Raw genomic sequence first — 24,912 nt, 5'->3', positions numbered from 1 at the left:
ACCAGACTGTCTTCTCTTTTAGTTATTTTCCTCTTTCTGCCTAGTCACTTTTGTTTGCATAGCTACCAGTTTTTCTGTATCTGTTGATTGTGGTCACAAAACATTGACTTCTCTTGCAATTTCTCTCATGGAATACCCTTCCTTGTGAAGGGTAAGTATGGATCCACGATCATCATATTTTATCTCCTTCCTTGGACCCATGGGAAGTCACTTACCGTACACTCCTCCTCTGGCTCACCATTTAAAAGAACCCAGATTTTCACATGGCTGTCCCATGGTTTATGTATATTTTTTCTTTCTTTGTAAGATTTCAGTAAGATGTGTCCCCATCATTTTGACCACCAGTATACCAAAACATTTAGCAATACTGAATATTGTGTGTAACAGTCTTTGTGGAAAGTTGTGTAATGGCAGGCATATCATACTATTAGTAAAGTTCAAACAACCCTTCTGTATATGCACATCTCTTTCTTTTTTTATCAAGCCCTAATCTATAATATATTAATGTAACAAGACATATCTCTTTATAATGAAAGTAATTCAACAAAAGTCGCATACGCCCACAGCGTGAAATCACTGTGCCTTTGTTTACTGTATAAAGGCCTATAGAAACCATTTCAATTATCTTAGCTTTTCTGTATCCATGATACTGATGTATTTCTTATGAACCTGTGGACTTCATCCAATACATTTATTTAGTGTTTGCTCTTTCAGTGATACCGGATGTGCTTTCAGTGTTATGCTTCCTCATTACTCCCACAAGGCATTAAAACCTTCAGATTTTTTTTTTTCACAGAACCAGTTAATTAAAACATTTGTATTTATTCAGCCTTGCTTAATATTAAATGGTAAAGGAGTGGGAGATTGTCTCCCCATTTCGCAAACAAGGGACTGAGATGTGCGTGATACAGTGTGTATGCTCTTTTTGATAAGAATTATGTATTTTTCCAGTCAACATTATTCTATTTCAAGCATGGCCCATGCCATTTTATGTTAGTGAAAGTTCCTCATACAGCTGGCATCTTATCAACATCTCTACATTATGACATTTTAAAAATATATTTAAATATAGAGTGAATAATAGATGGGCTTCAATGAGTTACAGGAAAATAATTCCATCTACGGTTTATGTGACATCATAAACTACGAGACCGTTATTTTCCTTTAACTCACTGAAGCCCATCTATTATTTTTTTTTATAATACATGGATATTAGTACCTGTAATAAAAAAAGACAATAAAACAGGTGTTAATGTTCTAATTGCAACTGAAATTAATGAATAATAACATAAATTAAGTCGATATTAAAGAATCTTAAATATAATTTTCTTTTCGATAATTCAGGAACAGGGTAGATAATGAACTTCCAAAAATAACGTATTTTTAAGGAAAAGGTGTTTCAATGGGGTATGCTTTTTTTTATTTATTTATTTTTTTGCTCAGCCGCTGTTAGAGTCGAAGATTATTTGTCTCGTTTGCTTGTTTGGTGCTCCAGTTGGTGGAGGATGATTGTAAATCTTCACAGAGACAGATTTGTTAAAAGTGCCTAAAAACCATGAATTGTGGGTGTTGTTGAGTGATTGAAAACGAGACATTTTGTGTTTGAAAGTGGTCTCGGGGGTCTACAGGAGTCAAATATGGGTCAAAGGTCAAGTATAATCTAGACGAATATGCCATTTTTACATCACTACTGTGGTATTATGCTTTTTTCCGAATGTATATCTATCTATCTATCTATCTATCTATCTATCTATCTATGTGTGTGTGTGTCTAATTTTAGCCTTCTTGTAGAGTAGAAGACTTTAAATACAGTTATTTCCTCTCTACCAAAAACTCTATTGTATAATGGCACAACATTGTATTATAGAGCTTTCTCACTTTCTAGGTTTACATACCCATGGAATCAATCCTTTTGTAACTGATAGTTTTGATTCCAAACACAAATGTATAGAATATAGGCCTACATGCTAAACTTAATCCAGTTCTGAGGAATCAATGCTTCTTAACCTATAGTATGCGTTGAATCCGATCAAGTTTATTGTCATCACGACATTTTATTTTTCTCGTAAGTGAATCTTATAAACTAAGTGAAATTGTAACAAATAAAAAAAGTGATGTATTTTTTTAACTAATGCATTTATGATCTAATTTAAATTTAAAGTAGCCATGTGACACATAGTTTAAAGCCATATTAGTTTTAGAAGACATTAACTATAGGATAAGGAGAACTCGGCTTTGAACCAGATTTATAACTGGGTCTGGGGATTGTCTATGATAATGATGTCTCATTGTAAATTTATGTTTTTGTTCTAGGTCTCTTATGGGTATACTGTGGTTACTTCATGGAATCGTGTGTGATAAATTGTAATGCAACACATGAGGAATGGCCTCATAACAAATAAATCACTTCACTTTTTTTTTTATATATATTCATACACACACACATATATATATATATTAAAATGTGTAATGCAAAGTAATCAGGTAACAAGCAGTGTTTGTAAAAGTACGGTACATTTAAAAATAGCTATTTCTTTTGGTTGCAGTAGAAACCCTCATGGAAAAGTTAGCATACAGGAGAAGCTTATTATGCTATAAATTGTACATCATCTTCAGTGGTAGAAATAGAAGATATCACATCAAAGTGAGCAATTCAGACAGTCAAAGTAGCTATTTTTCCATATAAACTCCAATTGGATTTGATCTTCTATCTGCTCGGATATATTGTGAGAAGTGTTGAATTTAAATCAAGGGAAGTAATGTTAAAGCTTTACAATGCATTACTAAGACCTCACCTAGAATATTGTGTTCCGTTCTGGTCACCTCGTTACAAAAAGGATATTGCTGCTCTAGAAAGAGGGTAAAGAAGAGCAACCAGAATTATCCTGGGTTTAAAAGGCATGTCGTATGCAGACAGGCTAAAAGAATTGAATCTATTCAGTCTTGAACAAAGAAGACTACGCGGTGATCTGATTCAAGCATTCATAATCCTAAAAGGTATAGACAATGTCGACCCAGGGGACTTTTTTGACCTGAAAAAAGAAACAAAGACCAGGGGTCACAAATGGAGATTAGATAAAGGGGCATTCAGAACAGAAAATAGGAGGCACTTTTTTACAGAGAATTGTGAGGGGGTGGAACCAACTCCCCAGTAATGTTGAAGCTGACACCCTGGGATCCTTCAAGAAGCTGCTTGATGAGATTCTGGGATCAATAAGCTACTAACAACCAAACGAGCAAGATGGGCTGAATGGCCTCTCGTTTGTAAACTTTCTTATTTTCTTATATACAATGAATTGATAGGCTTTGTATTTTAAGGGTGTTGTTCAATACTTCATAAATGCGGGGGTCATCTCATTATACCTGCATGACATCATGAAAATGCAAAGGATTAGTGCACCCTATGGGGTTCAAAGGGCCCCAGTTACCTTATTAGAACAGAAGCTGTGCCTAGAATCCTGATTGTATTTCAAACCTCTTGCCATTTCAGCTTGAGAGTGGGTGTCAGCACAACAGCAGTCTCTTTTCATGTTGTACTGTGGTAGTTAGGATGAAAACATGATTTCAGTTCCCCTGTAGACCTCCCCCCGAGAACTACTAAGCCTGACGTCATGCAGTGTTCAAACACCATGCAGTTACATGTCTGTGCTTCTGTAAAATTAATTACCGGTATATGTGAATCCTTAATAGACCAGTATTTGACAGATATGTATTTTCGGTTTTCTTTATGGTAGACTATAAATATAAGTTAGTCTGTTTCTGTAACTGTTCTCTTCTTTTTTGTCTAGGTTTGTTTACTATGGAACAATCTCCTAATTCAGCACAGTATTTGGGTTATTTAAAAGAAAACAGATATGAAAATAAATAAAAGTCTGATTTCACTTCTAACTTAACATTTGAAACATATTAAAAAAAAAAGTCCCTCGTGCATGTTCCACGTCAGCTCCAATAGCTGTGTCTGGGTATAGAAGCTTTCCAACAGCTTATGTCCCACATTTTATGTCCCACATTTTATTTTCTGAGTTCTTTCCTCTTTCTCTGCTGTCGTGGTCCTGCTGTTGAGCTTGAAGGCTTGTGGGAGGGTAATAAAAGCCTTCCTCGTTTACTGTGGCGTACTCTCTGAGTACCAGCTGTGCGAGTCAGAGTGGGCTGGTTCCTTGCTGCAGATGCTTTGCCAAGACAAAGAGCTCTTGGTTCTCGTATGCATGTGTCTTTATGAATTTTGTTGCAGAATGATAATCCAGAGAAACACTGAGAACCTTATCCTGGTGTCGTTTTAAAAATGGAAAAAAGACCCACTTCTCCAAGAAGAAAGGGTCATATTTCAGCAACTTTACAATGGCAGTGTTGGAAACAGATAACAAATGAACACTGTACCCTAGTGTAGTGGCTATTAATGGGAGACCTTAGACATACTGTTTTTCATTTGAGTACCTAGTGCCCTAATGCATGTTGCTACTGCGACTCTGGTGGGTTCTCCTGGTTTATCCTGCCACTGCTGTAAAACTGGAGATGTGAACAGGGACCTGGACCTCGTTGTCATTGGGTAAGTGACATAAAAGCTGTCAGCATTATCAACTGAGAGTTAATGGTCTAATTTGTGTACACTTGTAATCTCTTATTTTATTTGACTACATGTGGATTTGAGAGTGGCATACTTTATTCAGATTATTATTATTAAAAAAAGTTTTGTCCCACTCTGTCTTCGTTTACGTAGATATCTGATGGTCTTGCTTTGTTATAAATAGGGCTTGAACGTTTCAGTTTTTATTTTCCAAATCTCTACCTCCCTTTAAATGCTAATTAGTTGTTGTTAAGCTGTATCTGTATCCTAATAAAAGAGAAAACTACTAATTAAAGACTGGGTTGAAGATTATTTTTTTCTTTGCTACAAATCAAGGAGATTTTAAATGATGGACTTGCTATCAGTGTGAACGCTGTACTGGGTATTTTATGCCGAAAAGAAAATCTGTCAGGATAAAAAATGAGTGAAAGTAACAAAAACACAACGATAAACTGGGTGACTGCAAGAACGGAATTCAGTTAAGATTAGCGATGAGCAATTAACATAACTTGTCATGTCAGTTTGAAATAAAAATTAAACTAAACAGAATCAGGCTCGGTCAAGATATGAAGGTAAATACAAGTGACATTGTTTTGTTTTGTAATTAACAGCCAGATTAATTTGGAAAAAGAATTGGCTCAAAATAAGTTTAAAGGGACGTCATGTGATCAAAACTAAAACAACGAAAACCTCAAGCCCCAGTTGTAAACAATCACAATTATTGGTATGCCATTGTTACATTATTATCTTTATTTTGTTGTCAATTAAATAAACTCATTGCAAATTTAACAGATTGTGGCCTTAATGACACAGCCTTCTGTCCACCAAGACTCCTGGATGTAGTTGACATTTCATCTAAAGGTAGCAGGGAATGTGGCAGAAATGTCAGGGGAAACATGAAATGAAAACATCAGTGCATTTCAGTAACTTATCATAAGATTTTATATGAATAGTGCATGCTTGTGCTTTATCTACATCCCTAAAGACTGATTTTGTAGTGCTTTTGTGTTCTAAAGATGTCTGTGCTACAGTAGGTGTAATACTAAGGTTTGTAATCAATCATTTATTCTGTTATGACAGGGTTCTTTCAAAATTAAATCTAAGTATTGTAGCCAAAAAATGAAATGTTCATATCTCTATGATTTTTTTTTTATTGTTTGTTATGTGATATGTTCAATTTTTTGGCATGTTGTGTGTTTTGTTAACATAACACCTCAGCTTAGTTAACATAATATTTAAAACAGGAACACATGTATTTCCATCATTAATCATTTCCATATAATTGTGCCCCTGCCTTGTAGTGCTTGAATTTTTAATGTTGTTAAGTGCCAGGTGGATTAAAGAACATTTTAATCTGATGAGTAAACGCTGGCGCTCAACTTCAATAGCTGTTTGTACGTTTAGGCAGTTAACAGTCTAATCGTTTAGCCTTCCATTTAAACTCTCATTTTTATCAGCTGCATGTAAACTCTGCTGGCAAATGTCACTTGGCTTATGAACGTGATTGTTTAACCACTCAGTTGTACAAAGGTGACTTCCTCCTCTCACAGGCAACAAAATGCTCCAACCCCCTCCTTATATTCAAAGTGTTTTCTTAATCTGTGTATAAGACTTAAATACAGTATCATCAATATATAGACATATTGTCAGACTTCTTAAATTGTGAATTTAAAGACATCGCCTCATCACTGTATCCCCATACCAATCTTTCTTTGTTCTCCAAACCTAAGCAATGTTGCTAAGCTACAGTTGAGGCCCAGCTAGGCTAGTCTCTGCCTCACCTTGTTGGGTGCCTGACCAGTAGAAGTCACTTAAGGGACAGTCCTAAGTCCAGACAATCTTACCTAACCGATAGGAGCACAGTTCCTGGCATTGCCCTTTGTGGGCCCCTTGCCAAAATAAACAACCTGGGGCAGAAATCACTTATAACACTTCCAAAATAAAGTTTGAATGCACATTAAGAATACATATTAGGTTACCACACAAACAGCAATTACTGTTGCAAAGGTTGCAATAAATATTACCTTTTCTATTATATTTATAGTAAGTTTTACCTCTAACATTACAGGGAAGTAGATTTTTTTCAATATGGATAATGGGCTGAAGATGCAAAAGTAGGGCTATCAGAATATATATATATATATATATATATATATATATATATAGTGCCTATAGAAAGTCTACACTCCCTTTCAAAATGTTTACCTTTTGTTGCCTTATAGCCTGGAATTAAAATGCATTAAAATATTTATTTTTTTCATGCATCTACACATCCTACTCCACAACTTCCAAGTGAAAAAAATATTCTAGAAATTTGTAGAAATAGCAATCCTAAAATTAGCTCAGGTGTAACGAAACACCTTCATAATCACAAACCAAGTTAAGTGGCCTCCACCTGTGTTAAATTGTAGTGATTCACATGATTTCAGGATAAATTCAGCAGTTCCTGTAGGTTCCCTCTGCTGGGTCGTGCATTTCAAAGCAAAGACTCAACCATGAGCACCAAGGCACTTTCAGAAGAACTCCGGAACAAAGTAATTGAAAGGCACAGATCAGGGGATATAATATATATATATATATATATATATATATATATATATATATATATATATATATGTAAAAATTGTATATTATATATATATATATATATATATATATATATATATATATATATATATATATATATATATATATATATATATATTGCCTATGTGTGTTGAAAGTAATGGAATAATTACATCTGACATTGAAGGATGCGCTCACCTTGAGTAGAAACTGATACTACTAATGTCAGTCTTTTTATATCTCCAGGGCCTGCGGCCTAGGGCCCCACACTTAAGGGGGCCCTGCATGCGTCGCAAATTGTATGACGTTTTCAGAATCTAAACAGTCTCACGAGTATTATGTTGGCCCCTTTTATTAAGAAATTCAAGTCAAGCGGCAGCAAGGAGCTCTGCTGCCGTATCCAGACAAAACCGCCAAATAAAAATCTGCTTCGGGAAGCAAATGAATCCGATTCAGACTCTTCACAATAATCACCTCCAAAATATTGATTTCTACTTACCAATGTAACGTTACCACATTTACACTTTCTGACTGACAAAGTGGACGTCCTCATGTGAGTTTAAGTCAGCTTTGGAGTCAGCTTTCCTGGCTCTTTGAGCTAAAAAATATATACATATATACATATATATATATATATATATATATATATATATATATATATATATGGAAAGATATTCAGTAGCACAGACATTATTAGTCAGTCACAGATATGGAAATCTTACATCCCCTGGTAGCTGATTTAAGGATTTCAAAGCTGGAGTTGGCATATTCATTTTTTATCCACAAGGATTTGATTAAAATCGCACCTACGTTGTATCTGCTGTCAGCTTTTGGGTGCAAAGCAGTCATTGAAATATTTATATTAATGTGGGAAGCAGCAACGTGGGGCACAGGGTTTATTCTTGTAATTTGTGGATTCACAGAGTGAAAAACATCTGTTTTTTCCTATTTGCCTAAAATGGTCCTTCTTGGTATTTGAAAGATTTAGAGAAGTCAGTATCTTCTAGAACACCCCCCCCCCCAAAAAAAAAAGCAAAAAAAAAAACCACACTACCGCATTGTAACTTACTTTATTCCGTTACGACTTGACCTTTTTTTTGGTATCTCAGTATGTATCTCAAGCCTGGAATGCTTTTAAAAATAAATTTAAAAAAAAAACCAAAGCACAGTCCATATCAAATGGTATGAACAATATAATTAGAGAAGAAAACCTAGGGGGGCTCCCGAGTGGCGCATCCAGTAAAGGTGCTCCACGTGGAGTGCAGGATGCGCTCTATAGTCTGGATGTCGCGAGTTCGAGTCCAGGCTATTCCACAGCCGACCGTGGACGGGAGCTCCTAGGGGGTGGCACTCAATTGGCCGAGCGTCACCCGGGGGGAGGGAGGGTTAGGTCGGCCAGGGTGTCCTCGGCTGACCGCACACCAGCGACCCCTGTAGTCCGGCCGGGCTCCTGCGGGCTTGCCAGTAAGCTGCCCGAGAGCTGCGTTGTCCTCCGACGCTGTAGCTCTTGGGTGGCTGCATGGTGAGTCTGCAGTGTGAAAAAAGCGGTCGGCTGACGGCACACACTTCGGAGGACAGTGTGTGTTCGTCTTTGCCCTCCCGAGTCAGCGCAGGGGTGGTAGCGGTGAGCTGAGCTTCAAATAATAATTGTCCATTCCAAACTGGGAGAAAATAATAAAAATAATTGGCAACGACTAAATTTATAAGAAAAAAACTAAAAAAAAAAAACTAGGACCAGTTTATTTTTTCAAAACTTTCCCAAAAGGTAGTTTATAATTAAAACATTTTTTTAGTTGATTCATTTCATCTTCCTGATTTAAATTACATTGTAATTCACTGAACAGCAGTCCCTGGTCTGGTATTACTGTACAGAAATTAAGGTAAATGTTTTGGAGTATACTATTAATACAACTATGTTACATAAAAATGTGATCACTACATGCTAATAATGTCAAGCTAAGAAGTCCCAGTTCAAACATATACTTTAATTGGGATGTTCGTTTTATTTTTTCAAAACAAGAATAGTACATGATATATAGTGCTTAAAACAGTTTAAATGAATTCCGCACTGCAATATCATGGTTAATAATTACCAGAAAGACAAGGTCCCTCATAAATATTAAACTTTACATGGACATTAGGTTGGACTCTTGTCTTAACCTGTATTTGCATTTTAATAGCTGTGTTATAAATATACATTGGTATTAACATCTACTTTGTATATTTGTTTAGTTTAAAAATGGTTTGTACTCGCCTTGTTTGGCTTGTTCCTAATGACCTCCATTCTGAAACAGGAAATGAAGAAACCACCATTTTAGGTGAGGAAGCCTTTAGTACCCTGCTTCAGGGCTGACTTTCTGTAATTAGGACAGCACCAAGTATGGGAAGCAGGAGGGGGTTACTTTGAAATGTTTATCTTATATTGCTTGCTTTTAGGCACTATATGCTTACATGTATATGATGACTGTTTGTATTTATATTAATGGGATTATTTTACAATCTATTGCAGCACTCCCCACTAAAATATTGTGACGGGCCACATAAGTAACTCTGCGATCATTGGCGGGCCACATAGACATATACGTTTTTAACTTAACTCGTTGGAACTTCGGAAACGAGTGAACTTGCTTGTTCCAAAAGTTCAGAGTCTGAATTGGCAGTTGCTGCCCCCATTTGTGCCAGTTCAGTAGAGGTGGCTCTCACTGGTACAACAAAAGGATTTTGTAAAAAATTGAACAAAACCTTCCTATTGCAAAAGTCAACAAATCATGCTTCAAACCTCTCCCTCAGTTGAGTCACGTAAGTCACAAATACGTCAGGTCTGTAGTGATCCTTCAGCTCAGGTCGTTTAGTGGTGATACACGCAAGTTTGGGGAAATGGTGTGTGAACTCTGCGCTTTGCAAGTCGCTGATCAAAAGCCCCACTTTGCTTTGGAAGGAAAGCACACACTGCAGCATGTCACTCACCATTTTACATTTACCTTGCAGGGAGAGATTCAGGGTATTTAAATGCCGTCATATCTGTGAGAAAAGCTAGTTTTAATATCCAGTTAGGGTCGGAAAACTTTGCTTCATTTTTGCTTTGCTCGGTTAAAAAATTCCGAACTACTGGAAGCAAAGACAAAAAACGCTCAAGTACACGTCCACGAGACAACCAACGAATCTCACTGTGCAGAATGATGTTGTTATACTCTGCATTGTAGTGACTGAGAAACTCGCGAAAGAGGCGGTGGTTTAAGGCTCGTGCACGCAGGTAGTTTACTGTTTTCACAACAAGATCCATGACTTGAGAGAGTTCCCCTTCTTTTATCTTTGCAACCAGAGCCTCTTGGTGAATTATGCAATGGTATGAAATAAACTTTCCAACACCTTCTGGCTCGTTTGAGCAGCGACACTGCACCATTTTCACACCCAATCATTGAAGGCGCTCCGTCTGTACAAAATGAAACTAGCTTAACACACTGTACATTATGATCATCAAATAAATCTGTCAGCTTCTCACATACATCTCGCCCCCGAGTTTGGCCTTCAAGAGGCAGTAAACAGAGCATCTCCTGAAACACACCATCTGACTGTTTTGGAAAACGTACCCATACAAGTCGCTGTGCAATATTTCGGACCTCGGTTGTTTCATCCAGTGCTATACTGAAGCAAGGCGCCTCGTTCAAGTCAGTTATCAGCTGTTCAAATACGTCAGAATCAAAAACTCCACATTGCCTTGTAGCTGTACTGTCCGATAGCTGCAAGAGACGGATCTCTTTCAGTATTTTTTCTTTGTTTGGAAAGTTAGCATAAAGAATTTTAACAGATTCAATGAAGCACTCCTTTATGATTTCCGCATCACTCAAAGCTTTCTTATGTTTGAGTAAAATCCATATAATTCGAAAAGACACTTCAGTAACTACCGATTCCTGCCCAGTTGCCTGAGTTATTCAGGGATGTTTTCAGTTTCTTTACTTGCTCTTTTCTAATTCGGAAAGTGGACTGAATAATCGCTGTGCATGGTTTAAAATGCCTTTCCAGATTGCTCCATTTCATGACTGACACGGATTTCTGACAAGTTAGACAGATGGGTTTATTTTCTAACTCGATAAAGAAAAACTCATCTTCCCAGACAAGAGTTAAATCATTTTTATTAGGCCTACTCCTCACACACGTGTGCCTTACGGATGTCGGTTGAATGTGAGGACTTGCTGCCTGGGATGAAGCGTCTTCAGAATCAGAGAGCTCTGGGGACTCGCTTGTTCTACTTTGACTGGGAGCAGTATCGGTGGCTTCAGTAGAAAGCTCTTCATTTTCATATCGTGTTTGTTTTTTGTGAATTAAAAAACGCTCCATTTTTATGGCTGCTTTCAATCCCTTTTCAAATTACAAACCTCAATAGTTATCACCGCTGTATTGATGCCAGTGGGAACTGGCGTGTGGTCACGCGGTTCTCGAGCAACAACCAATAAGAAGAGTAGGATTCATGATTTAGATTTTATGATTGGCTGAATAACAAAAAAAGTAGGCGGGTTAAAGCGGCAGTGGAGCTGGTGAAAAGGGAATGAAAAATACACAAGTACGTACTAAAAAAAAAAAAGTACTGTAATATAATAAAGATGTACAAAACGGGGCGGGATTATACAGAGGCAGCTGGAGGGCCAATCCTTGGGACCCCGAAGGACACTTTTGGCCCGCAGGACATATAATGAGGACCGCTGGTCTATTGTGTTTAATATTGTTCTTTATGTATATATTAGGTTAGTTAATAAGACTTAGACCCCTACACATGGTTTAATCCAGGGAGAGTCTTAGACTATCTATGCTGGTAGTTTTGCTTCAAGGGACAAGGGACAAGGGACTTTACCCTGCTAGACTGCTGATCGATGTATTTGCATTGGTTAACCTGTTATAGGTTTTGTTAGTTTGTATACAGTTGGAAGTTCTTGGTGTGTTGTAAATAGTTTGATCATGTTCATTCAATAAAACTTGCACTTTTGCACCAAAATCAGATGAATCAGCCTTCTTTCCTGCTGGAACATCACAAACCATGGGTCACTCTATTATAAAGACAACATCCATACTGCCCCAAGACATTTAAATTTGCATGCAATACTAACTTAATCCTTATTATGTTAATTGCTGTACTCTCATGACTCGTCTCCAACGTATGGATAATAGAACATTGAGATTTTCACATGCAAATTAGAGGACCATTTTTGTTTCAACCCTGATAATCATGTCTTGTATTTCTATTTTTTTCTTCATACTGTAATTATTGTTATATAAAGCTTAACTGGAAAGAAATGATTAAAACTAAAATAGAGCTGTACTTACTATTTTTTGTTTTTGTTTATAAAATTGCTTACCATTTCATCAAATTTATAAACAATAGTTTCTAACATGCCTTTAGTTTTATTATAGAATTTGCAAATAAATGCACTTAAACTAAATTGAGCAAACTTAGTAATGTTGTAGATGAATCTTTGAAATTAAAAATGTGTTCCAAGCATACATTATTTTAACTCTGTTGTTATTCTTTTCAGAAAAGGACTCTACAAAGGAATACCAAACCACCATTTTCATGGGAAGACAGTGGGTTCTCTTCCTACACACTTTACAAAACATGTTCTGGAAACTATTGAAAGTTACCATAGGTATTTCATTTTTTTATTTCCACTTTTTTCAGAGCAGTGGAATGTATAAAGCGTTTGAGAACAACCCTTGCCTTGCCAAACATTCACTTCTTAATATAGCTCTTTCTTAGTATTGTACATACTGTTGTGACTGCTTATTACTTAGACAAAAATGCTCAGAATGATGGCATTTGCGAAAGCAAAACAGGTTTTTGAAAACACAATGACGATCAATGTCCGGGGTCAAAAATCCACTGGGGGATTGCTCCCAAACCTATTTAACTCCCTAGCACTCAAAATGTAATTTTGTCTTATGAAGGTCATATTTCTACACTCCTTTTCTGCAAATGAAAAGTCTCTGAAAACAAAACAGTAATTAGACTGAAGTCTGCAGCAGTACATGAGGCCAGAATGTTAAATAATAAGTCAAGGGGGCTTGGTTGGCCTACATATACACTAAATTATAACATAAAAGATGTGAAAAGCAGCTCCATGAGTCGCATCGGAATATAACTAGTTGTTATAACTAATTGTTGTTGTACTTGTCCCCTCAGTGACTGCTCAGCTTCTGTGTCATCAAGTGGTCAGACTACACAAATAAGCCTCAATAGCTCATGGTCTGGAATCCAGAGTTATGCAACTGGTCTGTCTACTGAAAGAAGCTCTGTTTACTCTTGGAGAGATGATGTAAGCAACTGTGTGACTTTGACAGGCTTTCTTTCATATTTTTTTTGCAGATTTAGATTTTTGTTTTAAATTCAGATTTTTTTCCCCCCCTTGATTTCAGGAGTTTGACAGGGTTAACACCCAAAACGTCCACCAGCTGTTCTGGGATGTTGATGAGATGTTGTTTGAAGGCAAGGTGTGTTCCAGAACACAAGGCCTACAGACAGAATGTAAAGAGTGGACCAAGCGTTCACCCCATCTCAGGTGAGATATTAATGAACAATGTGGGATCTAATTTTTAAAGCGCATAAATAGAGTGCACTGGACTTTTTTAAATCATTTTTTTTTTTAATTTAGTGCATGAATAAGCGAAATTGGATTAGAAAACACTACATTTTTTTGCAATTTATTTGTAGTTACTAAAGTACAACTTACTGAACTAAAGTAAGAACCCTGTTTGACACAAATATGTATTTTTCAATATACAGCGATGGCCAAAAGTTTTGCATCACCTAGAATTTCAGGATTGAGACATAATTTAACATCGCTACAAAAAGGATATTGCTGCTGTAGAAAGAGTGCAAGGAAGAGTGACCAGAATTATCCTGGGTTTAAAAGGCATGTCATCTGCAGACAGGCTAAAAGAATTGAATCTGTTCAGTCTTGAACAAAGAAGACTACGTGGCGATCTGATTCAAGCTTTCAAAATTCTAAAAGGTATTGACAGTGTCGACCCAGGGGACTTTTTCAACCTGAAAAAAGAAACAAGGACCAGGGGTCACAAATGGGGATTAGATAAAGGGGCATTCAGAACAGAAAATAGAAGGCACTTTTTTCACGGAGAATTGTTGGAGTCTGGAACCAACTCCCCAGTAATGTTGTTGAAGCGGACACCCTGGGATCCTTCAAGAAGCTGCTTGAAGAGATTCTGGGAACAATAAGCTACTAACGACCAATCGAGCAAGATGGGCCGAATGGCCTCTCGTTTATAAACTTTCTTATGTTCTTATGAAGTTATCAGATAAACTACAAAAGAATATTGCAAAAGTCTACTGGAAGCCATAATAGTAGTACAGTATTTCATGTTAGATTTCGAAATGTAATTTTTCCATTTTTATCAGTTTTTTGTATATGGAAAAACTGGTCTGAGGCACGTGTTAATTATGATGCTGGTAAGGGTCAATTAAGAGCACAGTACAGATTTATGAATCGGATGAATAATATGCTAATGAGAACATTGGTTTGGTAACGTCGCGATGAGTGATGTTTGTTTTTTATGTTGAATGCCGTTTATGCAACACTCGATGAAATACTGTCATATTAAACACTACTACTGGCACGATAAAGGAGATGGGTAGGTTTTATGCATGTGGGCCTGAAAGTCTTGCCGAATTGTAACAGTGTTTCGGCTTTTGTCATGAACTATTCAAAGATCGGGGCACAGCAGCTGCAGTAGAAAGTGTAGTGTGGGATGATTAAATTGGACCAGGATCTCACCTTCTGGTCCAGCAGGAGCTACCGATTGAGGTGTGACCTCAGATGTCAGTCAGGGGTCAATCAAGGCTGGTTAATGAAGGGCCACCAACCCTTAGAAGAAAGATACAAAGGACAGTTGCAAAGGAGGCGGTGGGGAAGCGGGAGAGGAAGACTTGCAGAACATTTAGTGAAAGGTGGGCTTGGTCTATACAGTATTTGGTAGCCAATAGGTTTTGATGGTTTATTTTCAAATTAAAATACATACCTTTTTTTTCCTGGAATTGTGAATCCCTTTAGAACAGGGGTGTCCAATCACGGTCCTGGAGGGCCATTCCACTCCAAGTTTAACAAGTAAATTGAAATAATTACCTACTTCACACTCTGGATGGTGGTTTAATTGGTTCAATTAAAAAATTTAGAACAGGGTTGGAACAAAGAACCAGGAGTGGAACTAACTTTGGACACCCCTGCGTTAGAAGATTTGTTTTAAATGTGTTATTTGAAAAATATATATATATATATTTTTTTCTTGCATTCAAATTTACATTTGGAATTATTTATATATTTATTTTTTATGTCTGTGCTGTGAATAAGTTGGTAGAGAAAAAACAGCTGCATCACCCATCATCTCTGCTCTGTCTTTGGTTGGCTTAATGGCACATGTTTTGATGTAACCATGGTACCATGCTCCTGATACAGCCTTAGAAGATGTTGTAAATTTATTGCCAAAGCAGAAAATTGTGCTACCATCAGATGGATTTTTCTATAAAATTCAATATGTTAAACATTTTGCTAAGTAAGAAATATATCATGGTTGATAACAAAACCAGCAGGAGTAGTATACTAATGTCTCTTCATTTGGCTCTCTGTAGGATTTTGGGAAGCCAGTTAGTATTGCCCAGAGATGAAGGATTTCAGCACGTTCAGAAGAGAACATCCATTTCTAAAACAATTCCATTGCCAAGCTTCCTGGACAGCACAAGTGACATGAAAGAGTAAGCTCCATATCTTTTAACCATGCTATTACATTGAAAATATATTTTGGAACAGTTTAAAAAGATGCTTGTTTAGTAAGCACATACTACTCAGAAAATACCTTTGACTGTGCACTCATACCTATGACAGGGACAGAGGTAGGTGGCACAGGTTCAAAACTGGACAGATAGCAGGTGAAGGCATTGGAGTGTGGCTGGGGAATAGAGTGAGACCACACATCATGTGACTGTCATCCTTGAGATAGCATCTGCCAATTACTTAAAAACACCAAACCATATTGGAAAACATATTACACCGCAGTCCGTTTATAAGAATCACTGATATAAGAATCAATCAAATATAGTGATCAAAACCACTGGGACAAAATCATTCCTATACCCACCAATGTAAAATAATCTGCTTGTAAGAATCAAGCAATCCGCTTATAAAAATAATTTCGGGGGAAACTGACTACATGTAATATAATACTTGATAAAGTGCAGTGATGTGTACAGCCAGTAAAAGCTGTTTCTGAATTTGAATTTGATCACATCTCATATGATTAGGTACGTACGCAGCGTGGATCGTGCAATGATGCAGGAAACACTGCTTTGTTTGTAATCAAACGTGACTGCGCCACTGCATTGTGTATGTTTTTTGTGTTCTCTGTTAGTGAAAATTTGTTTCAATAAAGTGAATACACATTCATTGAATACATACTGAGTACAGCAGTGTTATTGTGTGATATGCATGTAGAGGGAGTGGGATTGTGGCGCGGCACGGTGAGGAGGAGAAACACACAGACAGGCAGTACTGGCAGGTGAAACTGAGACGCTGCAGTGCTCGGTGCGTTTAATTGTAAAAATGAAAGGTTTAAACAAAACAGAACACGGCACTCAAGGCCAAAATAAATACACAAACAAAACAGACAGTGGACAACACTAAACAAGAGGACTCGCACGAGTAGCATTTGTTTTGCTTAGTTTTTATTTTCTCCTTCTCCCTCTCCCGTTCACCACTCTCGAACACACAACCCCGAGTGAGAAATGTGCATCTATATATACTGTTGTGCCGGGATTCAATTACTAATTAATTATTCACTTGAATCCCAGCATGTGAACTAATTTGTGCACTTCCCTGTGCTTCCATACAAATACCCCTTTTAATATGCACGTGAAGTGATTGTGCAATCCTTGTGTCTAAATACAATTATATATTTTAAATCACTCTGACATCTGTATACTGTATTTAAACTGCTGATGGCACACTTTTGCTAATTGTAATGCGACAGAGTGGACGAGGACAGTGTAAATTGTCAGGCTGGAGTCTTGATTTACAGTTTTAAACCGGTGTTGGTTTTATTTTTCTTACACTGCGTTGGCAAAACAACAGCTAGTAAAACAAACAATATAAACCTAGCTCTAGCACAACACTAACTAACAGTACTTCGTGTGGAACAAACACTAGATCTCTTACTCAAGTTTTGGTTTCTTTTTGTTACTTCTGCTTCCTTACGCCTCTATACCTCCATCACAAAGCTATCGGCTAAGCCATTTCTATCGAGGTGTCATTAACTTTAACAAGCAGTTAACCAATTGACTATTTGTTAAGGAAAGCAGCTGTGGATTTTTTGTGGGCGTGCATATATGCGGGAACTCATGACATCTAGTGGTCAACCCATTACACTGCAACCAGGGAACAAGCTCTTATCATTCTCATACTAAGTTTGATTCTGCACCACAGTAATCATATCGGTCTGCTTTTAAGAATCACCCGCTTATAAGAATCAAAACACCCGGGACGGATGTGACTCTTATAAACGGACTGCACTTTATTTATCTAGCAGTTTTCAGCAAAGCACACAAATAAATGGCTTAATAAATGCTGTCTGCTCTATGAACTCCACTGTCATTCACAGCATAAGTGTGTGATGTTTATGGAAGGATAATTTACAGCTGTATTCTTTGGACTGGATTACTGAAAAATAAAATCTTTCTGGTTAGGTAACTTTATTAGCTGCTTTTTCTGTCATAAAAAAGAGAAAATGCCAATTTGGAGTAAATAGCATTGGAAATCGTTTTTTTGTTTTTTGTTTTAGCCATTATACTGTCTTTCATACACACTGGATTCCAAATCCTGTTGTATTCCGATAAGACATTACAGTTTGGAAAAACAAATAAAGAGTCCATTGACAGCATAGCAACAGCACTTATTTTTTTTAGAAAAAAACAGGACCCTAGAACAAAGAAATATCTAAACCCTTATCGTACAATAGCTATAAATACCGGGCGTGCTTGTTCTAGATGGGAACAGTCTCCCTTGCTCAGTCTTGAATGTTATCCTCTGAAGAGTGTTATCTCCTTACCCTGTAGTTACCACGTATGGCTGATGGGGTATTAGCACTTATGCAAACAGTGAACATATTTTCTGTGTTGGTTTAAATACTGTTGAACAGATTGTCAGTGTTGCTGTCAGGGAAATGGCTTGGCTTGGCATACCTACTGCTCCATTATAAAAATCTGAGTTGCAAATGGGGGTAAACAAGGGTGTTGAACCAACACATGGTCAGTATTTGCAGAGATGCATAAGGGTTCTTGTACGTACAGTATAAAGCTTCGAGCATGTGTACTCCATGGGAGTGATACATTTATGGGAGTTTGTAGCAGCAGGTCATATTGTTCTGTACCAAATGTGGGTATCTTTCCTAAAATATTTGAGTCCTACTGTTGTTTGTTGTCTTTGTAATGTGTTTACAAGGAGATGTTACACTTTATTTTACAGGCTGTGCCTATTGGGTCAGAAGCTGGTTGCAACACTCTCCCCAGTACACGGTGCATTTGGCTCCAGTGAGACATGTTCAGACCCATCCCTCTACTCCTTCCTAGAGGAAGAGATTTATGAAGTGGATGGGAAAATAGAGGAGTACTTTGCTTATGATACTAAAGAAATGTAAGTTACAACTAAAGTTAAGGCTAAGTTGAATCCTGTTTTTTTGTGATTTCTTCAACAACGAGGGAATTGAGTAATTACAGAACAGCTTCAATGCACAGTGTCCACCAGGGTAAAGCAATATCCAAAATAATGGAGGAAAAAGTATTATGAAAATTTTTTATAGGTTTATAGTTTTCAAATCTGTAGCTTCGCGTCTGTGTGTGGTCTTGTCGCTAAGAAGCATCTTATCGCTCAATGAAAAATCACCTCATGTCTGGTGTGTTACAGGCGGCCTTTACAGTCTGCTTGTATATCTATTATCACTTTAAGTGTAATACCGAAATAAACAACCAATTGTGATCATTTAAATAAATAAAGGCATTTTAATGATCAGCTTTTGGTTATGTGTAGTAATGGGCAACCCAAGTATACTGTACACTAATACAGTAGGTAGAAGCTCTTAATGCAGAAAGCTATAGCTTGAGTGAAGAAAATATAGTGGTGACCATCAACCTACCTGTCTGTCTGTATTTCTTGATTGTATTTATTTATTTATTTATTTTTAAATTACTAGTGACGACGAGGGCTTGGAATTTACAAAGATTACAAAGAAATGTAACCGTGGTGTTCCACCTGTTTCGCCTGATGCTTGTGTCAAAGATACCGTCACTGCTGAAATGTTTGATGATGTCTGGAGGGATGTGGTGGAAATTATACGAGAGCTTATAAGGAAGCACTGGGAGAATGAACTCACAGGTACATTATTGTAAAGAAATCTGTAGTTTTTCTTTGGCTTTAGAGGAGTGGTTCTCAAACTTTTTGGGCTGCACCTCCCTTCCTCTTGTCTGTGGTACCCCCCCCCCCCCCCCCCCCCAAAACACACACACACACACACACAGCCGGCCTTAGTCTGTGTGGGGGCCTAGATGGGGGCTCTAGGCGGTGACCCCCCCCCCCAAAAAAAAAAAACACCCCCACACATTATGTCAATAAAACGGTAGGCTACTTTTCACCTTCAGTAATCAAGCAGGCAAGCCATACTGCATGTGTGCTGTCACTTAAGTGAAATCTAAAATTATATTTGAGCGATCTACTTATCAAATCCACGTGTAACATTTCACATTTGGATACTGCACATTCAGCTGCAGCTTTGAGTGCTGTTTAATTTTTGCTGTGTAAATTACACTAAAACAACATGCCCAACAAAACATCATGATGTTTTTTTTCTGAATAGTTTAGCCAAGAAGCAGCTTTATTTTATACCACGCTGCATTTACGAGCGTACTTCCAAACACTGAATTTGTCGCAGATATCTAGTCAGACCGTTGGTGTGGTGGTCCGTCTTACTTTAATACATACAATCTCGATTTCATTATCGATTAATAGTAGCCTACTCACTTTAAGAAAAGTCTCCAGTAAAACTTTAAAAGACGATGCTGCACTGTCCTGCGTCATGTCTTGGTTTTCTTTGGTGGAATGAAGAGGGACAGGGTATTGATTAGACAATCAGACAGCTAACCCTTAGAAGTTGCATTTTTAAAAATACATTTCGGTAACGCTTTATATTGCATGGTATAAATTAATCTTAAATAGATATGCAATTGCATATTAAATTAATGTTAAATTAATATTTAATAAATATGAAATTATTCTTGCTAAATGTTAACCAAATGTCAATTGAAAATGTAATTGCATATCATGTCTATTTATATTACGTTTTGTTACCCTTTGTTCCCATTGTTTACATGTCCTTATTGAAAATACAGTTAATCTGACTTAAATGTTAATGGAAAGTAACAAGGAATAAATGAATGTAAATTTAATATGCAATTGCATATCTCTTTAATATTAATATAACAATTTAATATGCAATTGCATATCTATTTAATATTAATTTATGCCATGCAATATAAAGTGTTAACTAAATGTCTTATGATCGAGTACACTCACATGAGGACGTCCACTTTGTCAGTCAGAAAGTGTAAGTGTGGTAACGTAACATTGGTAAGCACAAATCAATATTTTGGAGGTGATTATTGTGAAGAGTCTGAATCGGATTAATTTGCTTCCTGAAGCAGATTTTTATTTGGCGGTTTGTCTAGATACGGCAGCAGAGCTCCTTATTGCTGCTTGACTTGAATTTCTTTATATTTTTTTTTTTTCCTTTTACAATGGCTGACTCATACTTGCGAGGGGCCAATATAATACTCGTGAGACTGTTTTGATTCTGAAGACGTCATACAATTTGTGACGCTCGCGGGGCCCCCTTAGGTGTGGGGCCCTAGGCCGCTGCCTTGCTCGCCTTGCTCTGAGGTAGGCCCTGCACACAGACACACACACACACACACACACACACACATATACTGGTTAAAAAAATACTTAATACTTAATTCCAAAAACATTTAAATAAATGTTTATGTCTGCTAAAACAGTATGTCCTTTACAGTAACTCATTATGACATCTACAATGTAACTGCAGCAACTTGGAGAACAACAAAGGCCTTCTAATCAGTTACAGTATTTATCGTTCTTATATGGCCCTTAATTCTAAGAACCAGTAAACTACCGTGCAGTAACTGTAGGGCAGTATTGCCACGTGTGAAATCTTTAACAATAAAACTGAAACGAAAATGCTTTTATTTGCTTTGAAATCATTTCAAACTGCTTAATAGACGAGCAAGCACTGGCAAAATCAGCTCAGTTTTGTACGGTACAAAACTAATTTATTTTAACGTTTTGTTTTGTTTATGGACTTTGCGATACTAACAATCAACCATTTTGTTACAGACTTTCAAGTCTGACACAAACAATTTTGTCTGTTACTTAAACATTTAACATGTTCTGTATACCAGTCTGACAGAGGGAGGGATCTCTACGAGTATTGTATGCAACCCTCTGATTGGTGGAAGTATTATTGGCGATCCAATCAAAACAGCCAATAAATCCCAAATAAAGTATCCGCCCGTTATACGGTATAGCCTAGGTTTAGATGTGTGCTGTAATTAAAAAAATGTAATTAAAATTAAAAAACAAATCCTGAACCTTCTACACCCCCCAGGATACAGTCCGTGCCCCCCAGTTTGAGAAACCTTTGGTAATAAGAAAATATGTTACTTGAAATATTTGTTATTACTACATAATGCAAAAATAGTAATCATTCCAGGTCCCAAATACAAGGATTTTTAATTTTTTTTTTTACAAATAAATTACATTTTGTTTTTTTTAATGTTCTTCCGTATTTACTTTTATATTAAGGAAATTAAAGCATGGTATCATACTGTCACAAAGACGACCGGAGTGGGTGGCGTCAGACCAGATGCAGGAAATAAATAGAGACTTGGGGTTTTGGTGAGGCTGAGCGCGTGATCACGCTCAGCATTTAATAAACAGAACAGAACAGAAAATAAAAGGTTTGAAACACAAAAACACTGGACACGGCACTTGCGCCAAAATAAATAGACAAACAAAACGGACTAGACAGTGCACAACAGACAGACGAACAAACACGGTGAGTGAAAACAACTACTAATTCTTACTCTTTTCATTAACATTTACCTCCGCTCCAATCCCGTTCTCCACTCACCGAACACCTAACCGCGAGTGAAAGAAATGTGCATCTATATACTGTTGTGCTGGGATTCAATTACTAATTAATTATTCACTTGAATCCCAGCACGTGAATTAATTCTGTGCAACCCCGTGCTCACATATTACATTTAACCAGCACGTGAAGTGATTTGTGCCCTCCTCGTGCCTAAATACAAATCTACACTTTTTAAATACACGTGAAACACAGACCCGTTTATATCCTGTGTACCAATGACTATACACCAACATTAACACACACACGCAACATACCACACATAATATGCACACAGGGGCGGGGCACATTGCCACACATACATATACTTTTTGTTAACAAATTAAGGTTATATGAACAAAAGTAAAAAAGCTACCTCATGAAAATACCATAGAGGTGTTTATACACTCTCCAGTAGAGTATAAGGCCAACATGGGCAGCCAGGACGGTCTCTTATTCCTTTGGGCAGCTTGGTGGTGAAAATCTGCAGCACGCCATCTGTTTTTCACAATGGCTCACAGTAAAACACCAGTAATGTATGCTGTCTTTGGTACATAAGCAACAGCACATAAGCTGTTCAAATCACATTTCCATAGAAACTATCTTCATTAGTAGGGTAAACATAAACCTCAGATGCTAAGACGCTATATATTTGTTTTAAACAGACCATAATAGGCATCAATCCACACCCATGGATTCAGTGTATTTCTAAAATGGAGACACCACATAGTACTCATTAGTACTCAATGTTCTGGCTTCTGATTACTTGGGCTATTGAAGACTATGTTGACTGGATATCAGTTAATCCCTTGATTTGGGATTAACTGATATCATACTTTATTCTTCATTGCTCATAGTGTTTGAATAATGATTTGAAACGACATTATTGATAACCTGCCCTTCCCAACACATATGTGCCAGTAGATGTGTCAGTAGAACTTCAAAGTGCATCTCCTGAGCAAGCAGAAACACTTTTACTATTTAATCGTGTTATTAAAGTAGAAAAACATCCTAGGGGGAATCAAATGCACAAATAAAAGAAAAAAATGCAGCTTCAGGAATTAAAAATAATTAAAGTAAGAGCTCAGAATCTGTTATTCTGTAATATGACTTACACATTGTGTTTCCCAATGTGAATAACAAAAAACATGAATTAACTGTAAATTTCCCCTTTTGTTGTCTGGTTATAGATGAGGATACACAAATAGTTAACCTAGAAAATACAGGTAGCAAATTGTTACCTGTGCCTGCATCCCATGTGACAGTCGACAGCTTCAGTATTCCACCCTCCAGAGGCTCCGAGTTAAGGAGTACATCCTTCTGGTCAAATTTTAATCCACCACAGGTATGAATTTATGTAAACAAAACAATACATTTTGGTATTACTAAAACAACAGGAAAAAAAATAGAGGTATTCACTGATCTGTTTTAAAGTAACATGCTGCTTTTAAAAATGAGTAGGACAATGTGCAATTAGTCTGTTGATTATATGTACAACTTAATCATACTGTAGAATAATAAGTCATAACAACTTCTCAGTACACTTACACAAAAGCATAATGAAACTATACAATAAAGGTAATGTAATAAACATACAATTCATTACCTTACAGTTAACGTACATTCCACAGGGAAAATTTAAATGGAAACTTTGAATAAATACAGTTTATTCTCTTTAAGATACTTCTAGTGACTTCTCTCAAGAATGACTAAGGCAGCCTGTATCTAAATAATCCAAACTAAAAGTAAAGCTGTGGATTTTAAATTTAATTTGTGTTGGTTTTATTGGCTTTTTAAACACTCTTATTTTTTTTTGTTTTGTTTTGTTTTTACACCTACAGCATTATTTTGTTTAGCAGTGCTACCCCATACCGGCATTCAGTGTCTAGGGCTTTACATATAAATAATGTTTTGTTAATGGTCTTGGACGTTTTGACAAAGCATTGAAAAAGAGACTTTTCAAAACCAGAACAGTATATGTTTCCATATTTCAGGAGAACTGCTAGTCCAGTTGTCATGAAACGTGGTATTAATATTATTGTGCATACATTACTGAGTATCAGGTTCACAGGATATTTGGTACTATCTAGCTCTCTGTACATCTGTCCATCTGTATGGCAGACTTATATTTGTGCATGTATTTAAAGAATTTCTTACAAATTGTGATTAAACATTTAATTTCTATTTCTTATTCTATACTATTCTAATTGAGTCGTTACATTAAGTAAAAAGGTGATGTATGATCATGGCAACTAGATGCACACTAATCAAGGTTATTACAGACAGCAAAACATAATAAAATAAAAGAGATTACCTGCAAACACAATACAAATAAATTGCATTCCAAAACCAGTTAGTTCATTAATCATCTTACTCATTAGAAAAAAAATGTTTTCCTCCAGGCCTCTCGTATGGCAAGTGCTTTCCACAGTAGTTTGAAAGGTGTTATGACTATACAAGCCAAACCCCTGCAACAGAGGCATGCTGGATTAACAGAGAAGACACAGTAAGTAATTTCTTTTCCTGCAAAGCCCCTT

At 36.8% G+C, this 24,912-nt stretch overlaps 1 protein-coding gene across 1 annotated transcript in view; it reads left to right on the top strand.

Moving 5' to 3' along the window:
* Positions 1–4,131: 4,131 nt before the first annotated feature.
* Positions 4,132–24,912, top strand: part of LOC117420728 (protein FAM149A-like) — a 33,103-nt gene continuing 12,322 nt past the window's right edge. Inside the window, exons 1-9 of the mRNA XM_034034290.3 lie at positions 4,132–4,546; positions 12,658–12,768; positions 13,302–13,434; positions 13,535–13,677; positions 15,762–15,884; positions 18,646–18,813; positions 19,370–19,551; positions 23,566–23,720; positions 24,778–24,881. Of these exons, the coding sequence (XP_033890181.3) occupies positions 4,446–4,546; positions 12,658–12,768; positions 13,302–13,434; positions 13,535–13,677; positions 15,762–15,884; positions 18,646–18,813; positions 19,370–19,551; positions 23,566–23,720; positions 24,778–24,881 (1,220 nt within the window). The 5' untranslated portion in view covers positions 4,132–4,445. The remainder of the gene's footprint in view (positions 4,547–12,657; positions 12,769–13,301; positions 13,435–13,534; positions 13,678–15,761; positions 15,885–18,645; positions 18,814–19,369; positions 19,552–23,565; positions 23,721–24,777; positions 24,882–24,912) is intronic.

This window comes from Acipenser ruthenus, chromosome 1, assembly GCF_902713425.1.
Source record: "Acipenser ruthenus chromosome 1, fAciRut3.2 maternal haplotype, whole genome shotgun sequence".
Classification (NCBI taxonomy): Eukaryota; Metazoa; Chordata; class Actinopteri; order Acipenseriformes; family Acipenseridae; genus Acipenser; species Acipenser ruthenus.
This window is presented reverse-complemented; position numbering and strand designations above follow the sequence as displayed.